Raw genomic sequence first — 10,244 nt, 5'->3', positions numbered from 1 at the left:
ACCGTTCCCCCTCCACCCACCCTTCCTGCTGCAATTCTCTACCCACACCCTATGCCTCCTCCTTAATGCACTGTCATTATATATGTCCCCTTCACCTTTCCCATAACCCTTCCCTTGCCACTACAGCAATCACCTTCACTCACCCCTGCTCCCACGCTTTGCTACCGTCTCCCACCAGTGTGTCCGCTTTGTCCTCTTCCCCAGTTGCTGGGGCCCGACAAGCGGTGCCCGATGCTGGGACCGCTCTGGGCTTTAGGGGAGTGTGTTGACTCCACAGCCCTGTGGCTGATCACCTAAAAGGTCTAATGCTGGAGGTTATTTTTGGCCTGCCTGGTGTTTTGGCAATGAATGAGGTTTGCCTGTTCAGGTCAGCCAGCTGCCCAGCCAGGCAGGCAGATGTGTGTTCCCATCAGCTAACGAATTACCCTGCAAGCAAGCCCCACCTCATGGCTGTGCAGGACCAGGCTGAGCTTTGTCTAAATATCTGATAATCAGAGATTTAAAACAAACAAATGAAACATAGTCCTACAAAGGGGACCCGTGTACCTCCATGTGATATTAAAGTGGGGACCAGACACATTTCCCACATCTGGCTTGTGGGCAGCACCGCATCACCCGTGCAGATGTGGGGAAAGTGGGACTGCACCAACCCTGGGCAGGGGCACAGCAAAGCAGAGACGCGACCAGCAAGGTCCCTGCTGCCGAGAGGAGCCAATTCGCTGCCACCACAACTGAGTTTGGCCACACCAGGAGGAGGATTATAGGTATGCCCATGCCACACAAAGAAACGTGTCACTGTGGCTTGTGTGTGTGATCTGAACTGTTTTAATGCGTTTGGGAGAGATGCCAGTCTTCTGCAGGTGTGTCAATTTTCCCCTTGCTGTAGTTATTATTGTTGTTGTTATTAATCATTGCCACCATCTTGTGGTTATTTTTTTATATCATTCACTATATTAAATGTGGACTCGGCTCCCAAGAAGAAATGGCAATGGTTAAAGAAAAACAGTGACATCATTTTGCCAAAAGCTGCAAACTAAGTACAGAAAGTCACTATAGTTTGTGTACTTGATGAGGCCAACAGATCATCCCCTCATGCGCCCTCCCTCTGTCACATTAGTCCTGAAGACTTCAGTGGAAATATTTATGGTGGAAGCTACTACTGAATGTGAGTAATAGTATCGGTTTGGCCTTTGTGAAAGACCATTAAATCAAAACACACTGAGAAGGGGCAAGAGTCCTCAGGCTTATTTCAAGAGCTATTTTTAGATATGGATACTCAGACTTTTCTTATCAAATAATTAGTCATCACAAGTAAAGGTACGATAACTTTTGAGAATAAAATACAAAGTCATTGAAACCTTTTCTGAGCTTCCAAAAAAGTTTGAATGAGAGATCATTGAAGCCTCTGCACCTGACTGTAATAATTTAGTAATAGGAAAGGGGAAAGCACAAAAAAATCTGAACCAATTACAATTCCTGCCCGATTTGAAGGCCAAAGAACTGCAGATAAAGACATTTACCTGGATTTCTATATCATCCCAGTATTGCAGAGGTGCATTGGGACTATAAAATTAAGAAAGGTGTTTTACAACCAATATAGTCTCTTGTAGAAAAGGAGAAAATCCTGACTAGACATAGAGACTGCAGAGAGGCTCCATATTCACAGGAGATGATGTTCTGACTATAAGCCAACAAAATAATGCTGTCACAAAAAATGCTGAGAGCCATGTAAATTTGTGGTAAGGGGATCGTCACTTGTAAAATAGTCAATTATGCTGCTGTGCTTGGCACTTGTTACGTTTCATTTGGATAGCTGCATTTCATTTCAGGCACACAGATAAATTGGCAGAGTTCAAAGGAAAATAACAAAAAATGATGAAAAGGGTTGGAAAAGGAGACCTACGAGATAAGGTTAGGGAAACTGGGTATAGTTGGTCTGGAACAAATTAATCTAAAGGGCAGGAGGGAGGATTTAGGTTAAGTACAAACCAACCTTCATAGCTTTAAGAAAAGTTCAGGCATGGAACAAGCTGCCAAGGAAGGTTTTAGCCTCACCATCACTAGAGATACTAAAAGGCAGGAGACCATCTGTCAGGGAGAGTTTAGGGATTAAAAAAAGAGCAAGAAAAAAGCACTGCCACAATTTAAGAGTTGAGCTAAATAACCCATTCGTGACTAGACTTTAATGGACTAGAAGTGGCATGGCTTCTCTTTTTAGGGTAACTTCCTAGATCTTTTCACTGTGAAGATTGTCTTGATGGTATAAACCAACACAAGTCAATCCTCCTTATTTCAGATTGGGAAGGATATCTGTATTTAAATATTTACATGAGATAGATGTCTAGATATTAATTTAATCATATCAATAATATATTCTTCGTTTTTTTCCCATCAGGCTTTGAACATGCGTATAGAGCTGACATTGAAAAAAGAATATTTAATTTAGGTTAAACCATAATTAAAATCTGAAGTTTGACGTATCCCTTAATATTGCAAGTAAACAATGGGCCAGCCCAGGCCTGTCCAGTGACCTGGGGCTTGTGATAACCACATTCAAAAGGATTTCAGATCAGGTCAAAAAGGAGGTGAGTGCTAAACGGTCAGTAATGGATATAAAGGCATTTCTGCATTGCCATACAGTTATGGCACTGAGATTACACCGGAGTCTGAGCAACTCTTGCAGCCTCACAGCAAACTGCTGACTGTCAGGAGACACCTTAGGAAGCTTCTGCTTGCTGCAAGGCATCTGCTAGCTTGTGGGTCTTAAGGAAACATTAAGCAACCTAGCCCAAACGACCTTCAGTGGTGATTCAGCTGAACCGCTGGGACTTTAGTTTGGAAGTTTCCACAGTCAGCTGCCAGGTCTAAAATGGGAGCTGGCAGGTAATGACTGAGGGTAGCAGAGGGCACCTAAGATGCCTCTCAGATGCAGAGGCCTCTGGTTACACCTACACGAGAGCACCACCACCGAGGGCTAGATGTGCACCACAGCCATGTCCCAAACGTGTCATGTCCTCCCTCCTCCACATTCTCCTCAAGCTTTGGTTTTCATGAAGAAGAAACCGTGACATGCTCCAGCTGGTCTTCTGAGGCGGAGGAGCAGGGACCATGGCCATCGGCAACGCTCGCCATCTCGCGTGGGAACACCCCCGCTCTGCTGCGCAGTTCCTCGGGATCCAGTGGGCTTCGGACCGGCGTTTGGGAAGCGCCAGGTGGCGGGTAGGATTCACCAGGCTGCATAAACACCTCCTGGCAGTGGCCAGCTTCGCACCGGAGAGCCTGTGCTCCTTTGAGGCATGAGCCCTGAAACAGACCAGACGCGAGGAGTCAATTACCTGAGCCGAAGAGCAATCACCTTCAGATGGTTCAGTAAGTTTCGGCAGCGCTTTCCCTTTTCTCCTTTCCCAGCTGTGCTCCTCTTTTGCTCAGAGGATTCCCTTCCACCCATCAGCCTGCATTGCATACTCCGGCAGATGCTTTCACTGACATATTTTGGCTGCTGTGCTCAGTCGACGTACTTCGGAGCAATTTCAAGCAGGCTGCAAGCTGAGGCGTTGTGCCGGGCCAGAGCAGATGACAGAGCCGCTGCAGACGCCGGTTTCAGTGAGCAGCCTGGTGGGCATGCTCTGCTGCAAGGAATCCAGCGGGGACCCTGCTGCACCCGCCTTGGACCTGCCTGGGGGATCCTTCCGATTCCTTGGGCTCAAAGCACAGCATTGAGCTGCATTGTGTTGCAGCTCGAGTGACTGAGGGCAAATAAGCCAGGGGAGGGAAATGTCACTTGTTTCCGTGGAGCCTCTGACCTTCATACATATGACCAAAAGCTATCTATATCCCTCTTTCCTCCCTGGGAGGGACACTGGGATATGCGGAGGGACAGACCCTTAATGTGGACAGGGAGACTGCAGGGCACAGTGGGGCTGGCAGCTCCCTGGGGCCAGGACCGTGGGAGCTCCAGCCAGGAGCAGGGCAGCCAGGGAGCACCAGGGCAGCTCCAGCCCCGGGCATCGGACACCTCCCTTGGGATGGGCCAAGGTCAGGACATAGGCCCAGGGATGGGCCCATTTTGGTAGGGCCATGGCTGGGCAGGGCAGGGCTGTGGGGAGCTGGAGACTGGCCCTGCTGCAGCATCGCTGGGGCAGGGGCTGATGGCCCTGGGGAGCTGACATGGGGTCCTGGGGAGTGGGGAGCTGGAGACTGGCCAGCATCGCTGGGGCAGGGGCTGATGGCCCTGGGGAGCTGACATGGGGTCCTGGCTGTGGTTAGGGTGGGGGGAGCCCCAGGGATGGGCAGGGGCAGTCAGGGCTGTCGGTGCCCTCATGGCCCTGACATGACCTTCCTCTCCTCATGGGTCTCAGGGAGCCTACTGTAAAACTAAAGAGCAAAGAACGGGATTTTTCATGTAGAAAGCACCGATATAACAATTCGTCACCTTGCTTTTCATCATCCCTTTTTTCAGGTGATTTTTAAGAATGTTGCACAACATAGATGCCGTTGGAGTCCCACTGGTGACACCCTGTTCCTGTGAGAACCGGACACGCTATCCCACCCTTTCAGCTCCTGTCCCTTAACCAGTAGTTTTTCTGCAAGAGGACCTGACCATTTGTTCCCAGACCACTTAACTTCTCTAAGAAGCATTCACAAGAGTCCTGTCAAAACTTCTTGAAAATCCAGGTGCACCTGGGTTACCATTACCCACCTGTTTACTCCATCAGTGACGGCCAGCAGATTTGTGAATCACAGCTGCTGTCAGGCTGGTCTTGACATATTACGGTTGTATTATGTCATATCTTAGTTTCTCTTGAGCTACCTAATGAAGACAGTCTTTGTAAATCTCTGAATACTCCTAGAGCCCTTTCTAAAATCTGTTATTAATTTGCCACTGCCTATTCCCCTGAAATTGAGGCCAGCGTGAGCAATGGGTTGAACAACGCAGCTGCTGTGTATCTGAGCTCCTCTATGAGACGTGGGTGAACCTCATCCAGTCCTGGCGATCTGTTGTTACTAATTTTGCCAGGTTACTCCAAACTCTCTTCTACTGACATTTCAGTTTGATGATGAATTCCTCAGGTTGACGTATTACACAAAAGACCCCTGTTGTGGGACCCTCTGCACTGAGCGTTAATGCAAGATTCACTTCCATTTTCTGCAAGACCTCCGCTTCCCCACATCCCCACAATTCTCCAGTAGGCTACCAGTCTGAGGAGTGTTTGAAAAAAGTTTCATTTATACCTCTGTACCTTCAGCAAGCCACGGGTTGGCTTTGGCTTGCCTTTCTGTGTTTAACTTGATAGAATTCACATCCTTTGCTGTTTTCCTCATTTGGGCATTCTTATGCTTTCTGATGGCATTTCTTTACTTCTAATAGCCTCCTTTGCTGTTTACTTCTACAGGTTATTTTACAGTCCAGGCAACGATGTGAACAAAGGATTTCTAAGGCTCAGGCAATTGTTCTGATCATTCAACCGTAGGTTATTCTTTTCTGGGACAATCTGACAGTAATTTGGAGCAGAAGCAGCATGGATGTGTCTGGGGAGGGTGTGGGTGTATGTGGTGGGAGTGATAACCCTGTTTCCTGCAAAATCTACTGCTCTGAATAATCTTTCATGTTACCTATGGGAACTTTTGGTTTATCAGCACAGATATCCACCTAATCTAAATTTTGCTTTCCATGACTTGGTTACTCCCAGTTAGGTAGTGCCAGTTAACTACAGAGCTCAGTGAGCGTCTGGAAGTTAAAAGACCCATATAATACCTGCAATGTTTAAGTGTCCTGTTTTGCCCATCTTAGTGAAGTTCCTGGTTGAATCAGACTCCTTTCTCACCTCAGCAATATCCAGATAGCTCTTTGAAAAGTATGTGTTAGTGGTAAGAAAGGAAATTAAAAACTGTCACCTTGGATATGAACAAAGGATCAATGAAAAGCAAGACTTGGAGCGAGAAAGCTCTCCTCTCCTGGGAACATGAACTGAATCCATGATGCAAACACATTTTCATAAAAAGGAAATTGTCTGGCAGGGGCAGCCACAATTAATCCAAATTTCATGCCAGTTCACTATTTCCTTGTTATGTTTCACTGTATATTAAGACTGTATTTGTGAGATGCACTCTGAACTTCACATTAAAGAATAGCCCTGCTGCTGAAAGAGCCATAATTCATTTACTAACAGCCCTTGTTGCTGTGCTTCAATAATGTAATCATTTTCTCTGTGTCCCAACCATATGATTATTCCTGTCGTGTAGGAAATTTAAGTCCAAGGAATGTCAGATCAAATATATAAAAGCCTAGTGCTTACTCTTAGTTTTTATTCAATTAAGTAGCCATTACAGAGTTCATGTTATTTAAAATGACAACGCAGAACGCAAATGCAGTCCTTTATTACAGGTATATGTTCATCTAAACAAAATGGCACCAACACAATCCAAACCCATTACAATTTTTAAATTATTATGCTAAGGTGATTATTACATGGTGAGCAGTTTCTGTGAAAGACTGGGAATCCGTGGCATCCACAAACGACACTTTGAGTGGTGTTTGAGGTTTATTTGTGAAATTCCTAAATGCAGAGAAACAGTACTGCTAAAATACGCTCCTAGAGTGAAAGTACTGAGCTGCAGCTTGGAGAACTCTGACTTTGCAGGTGATGCGTGGGTAAGTCATGTGTAGGGCCGGGACCTGACCCAGACAGAGGTGCCTAAGGCAGGGTCTGGGCAGCATTTGGATGTTTATCCCCAAGCTAAGATCTAAAAAGACCTGTCCATTCCCACCCAGTCTTGCTGTGCTTATTGAGCACCTCACACATGGTCTCTGCACATGCCTTCTACATCACCCACAGGATCCATAAGGCTTCCTCTGCTCAGCATCTCTGAGGGCTCCTCCTAACCAGCATGGTCCCAGAGCTCCTATCACCCACCATCAGGTTTGGGCTTCTCACTAAATTGTTGCCCAGCACCACAAGTGCCTTAACCTGCATAAGGCTGAGGGCCTTCCCTTTGCAGCCCCACAGCCCGCCTTTCAGGCGCAGCTCTGCACCCCTGCAGTATTGCTGCTACGGTGGGCTCTCATGGGAAGCAACTGCCACCAGCGTGAGGTCCTTCCGTTCCCTCTATTCCTACCCTTTGGACATAGCTTTCTGTTTACACGAGGGGACTAATGATATATGGGTCCTTTGGCCTGGTGATCAGAATACTCCTGTGGAAGGTGGGGGGGAAGAAATTAATCCCTCTAGGCAGAGCTGGGAATTATACCTGAATCTCCCACACCTGAAGGAGTCCCAACTCCAGGCCGTCCAGTTAAAGGCAGGCAGGCTGCCACCACTCAGCATGCCTGCCTCTGTCAGCCTGGAGGTGAGGCTCACGCTGCCTTCTTGGAGAACCACTGCAAACACCGGTCCTTCAGAGAACGCTTCTGTCTCTGATTTCCCTAGAGACTAAGATGCCTACTGGAAGCCCTACTGATGAAGCCAAGAAGAGGATGAGCTTTTTTTACATGTCTCTGTGTAGTGCGTGTCCCACTTCCTCAATCTAAATAGCTCCTTTTTCTGAGTACAAAGTACTTGTTTAAACCTTTTCTGAACCTTCCTCGTGCGCTATATGGGCAGCCACTTCCAGATTAGGCCTGAAGCCAGGCAAGATTTCTTGGCATTTCAAATTTCTTTACTGAAAGAGTGGTTAAACATTGGAACAGGCTGCCCAGGGAAGTGGTTGAGTCCCCATCCCTGGAGGTATTTAAAAGACGTGTAGATGAGGCGCTTAGGGACATGGTTTAGTGGGCATGGTGGTGTTGGGTCGATGGTTGGACTCGATGATCTTAGAGGTCTTTTCCAACCTCAGTGATTCTATGATTCTGTGATTCTAAGATCCTTACTTAGATCCAGCCTGAAACTGGTCTGTAACTGTTTTACAACAGGGAGAAAACAGAAATACTTCCCAATTTCAGACAGACATTGTTGCGGCTGCTTTTTGTTAATCAAAAACTGGGCTAATACAGTGATAAAGTAAGGGGCTCATGTAAAGTTGAATACAGAACGGTGCAAATGGAGACAGGGAGTCTGTTATGATTTACTCATCAAATACTGAAAATAATATGAAAAGAGAGAGATGGCATAGAAGTAGTTACTGATTATGTAGCGAGTGAAAAGCTGCATCAAAAAGAGAGTTTAGAGGGTCAGTTTCTATTTTTACAAATTAAAAAAAAAACCTTCCAAAGATTTCTGGAATCGGGTTTTGTACTTTGTGTCTGATTTATTATTTTTTTCCATAACAGTCAATGTGGTCCAAGCTGGGTAATTCTGAACGTTATCATGCAAAGAGGAAGGACAGGGACAATTTCCCCACTTAAGCCACTTTATTGGCATAATTGCAAGACAAAAATAAACTGCTCACTGCTTCCTACACCTCTTCCCCTCATGCCAGCTTCTGTCTGCAACTTTTTACTTTCAGCTCATTAACAGAAAGTAATTTTATTGTCACATTTGGCTGGCAGCTGGAATTCTCCAAATGAGGTAAGCAGGGCTGAGATGCGTGCTCTCGTCCCTCAGCAAAAACCTTGTAACATACGGTGCTGTTATGTCTCCAAGCTTTATTTGAAGAGGAAAACAGGCATCTGGGATGGGTTCATTTGTAACGCTGTTGTTGCTGGATTAATATGAAGAGACAGATGAAGGCAGACACTTTAATTACTTCACCCTAACTTTTTATTACAACATCAAGTAAAATGGTGAGTTACAGAGGATAATGGGTGTGAAACATCTGGGATGAAGTCACACACAAGCTCACGGTTTGTTATCTGCCAATGGGGTTTTAAATATTGATAATTTCTGTACATGCATCTTTGTGTTATTTCTGATTTTCTTGATAAATCATTTCAGGATTACTTTCTTTTAAGCTGTGAGGTAGCTACTAAGACTGAGACCCCGCTTTTTTCTTCTGGAATTTTCTGAACTGGGACTGTATCGCCACGGCCGCCCGCTCTGTCTCTGGCGCGTCCATGTCTATGTCAAATTCCTCTTGAACCTTCTTCTGCCCATCTGCTCAAAGAAAACAAAACAAAACATCAACAGTTTTTTCAAACAGCGATAATCACTGGACAGCACAGGTGAAAAACCCTGCCCCTCCCTCCTCACAGCCGTGACAATGGGGAGCATATTCAGAAAAAAATCCTGGGACCAGTTTCAGCAAACACAGCTGGCCAAATCCCCCACCCCCTCCCAACAGCAGAGTCTGTGACAGGCCGAGGGTAGCTAGGCACCGAGGAGTGACATCCAAAGGCTGCTCGGCAGTCACCTTGCACATCTGAGCAAGCCCTCTCCTGCCCGGGGAGCTAACAGCGAGGGGCAGAGGGACCCTCCTGTGCCACCCTGGCAGGTAGAAGTTACCCATATCCCCGCGTTTACTCTAAAACAAAGGCACCTTAAAATATTTTAAAGTAGGGATTAAGACTCTGTTCCCATCACACCTCCTGCATTAGAGGAAAAGATAATACTTCCTAAGGCAAATTTCCATCCTTTTCACTTGTTTCCTGCCTCATGCCTTTCAACACGTAGCACTCCTCCCCTTCGAATCATTTATGTTCAATCTCTCTGCCACTGTGCTGCTTCCCTCACTTCTCTCCAGGCTCTGTTGTTGCCTTTCAGCCTCAATCCTTGGCTCTTTGCCTTCCTTTATTCCCAGTCCTCAGCTTTTGGTTCAACTGCATTCGGCCTCCACGTGGACGACCCAGCTGACTTTGCTGAATTTTGCTTCATCCACCTACGTGTTAGAAGTTCAGCACTGGGAAAACTGCTGCCCTCATTGCAAAGATAACCCTAATCTGCCTGGACTAACAAAGTGAGAACACACATTCACTCCACTAACCTCGGCATACCACTGAGTTTCTCTTCTCTATAAACTTGTTTGTTAAACTCACTTATATAATTGTAGTATCCCAGTTCTGCAGTGAGCGTCATGCCAGGAGTCTGCAGACAGCTCTACTTAAAACAGCTGTGGGAATTCACCCATTTTGAACCACTTTGCTTTTCATTCTTGAGATTAATACCTCCAGGATGCTCATCCCCAAGTACTGTTAATGCAAATCAAGGGAAACACTTTCAATGTATTATCCAACTGCCGGGTCCTGCACTTTGGCCACACCAACCCCAGGCAGCGCTACAGGCTTGGGGAAGAGTGGCTGGAAAGCTGCCCAGCAGAAAAGGACCTGGGGGTGTTGGTCGACAGCCGGCTGAACATGAGCCGGCAGTGTGCCC

General features: G+C 46.4%; 1 protein-coding gene across 1 annotated transcript in view; it reads right to left on the bottom strand.

Annotated features, from left to right (window-relative positions):
• Positions 1 to 8,228: 8,228 nt before the first annotated feature.
• The window catches only part of PCP4 (Purkinje cell protein 4), an 80,783-nt gene continuing 78,767 nt past the window's right edge, over positions 8,229 to 10,244 (bottom strand). Inside the window, exon 3 of the mRNA XM_009283089.1 lies at positions 8,229 to 9,029. Coding sequence (XP_009281364.1) covers positions 8,902 to 9,029 — 128 coding nt within the window. The 3' untranslated portion in view covers positions 8,229 to 8,901. The remainder of the gene's footprint in view (positions 9,030 to 10,244) is intronic.

The sequence above is a fragment of the Aptenodytes forsteri genome, unplaced genomic scaffold (genome assembly GCF_000699145.1).
Source record: "Aptenodytes forsteri isolate BGI_AS27 unplaced genomic scaffold, ASM69914v1 Scaffold2, whole genome shotgun sequence".
Classification (NCBI taxonomy): Eukaryota; Metazoa; Chordata; class Aves; order Sphenisciformes; family Spheniscidae; genus Aptenodytes; species Aptenodytes forsteri.
This window is presented reverse-complemented; position numbering and strand designations above follow the sequence as displayed.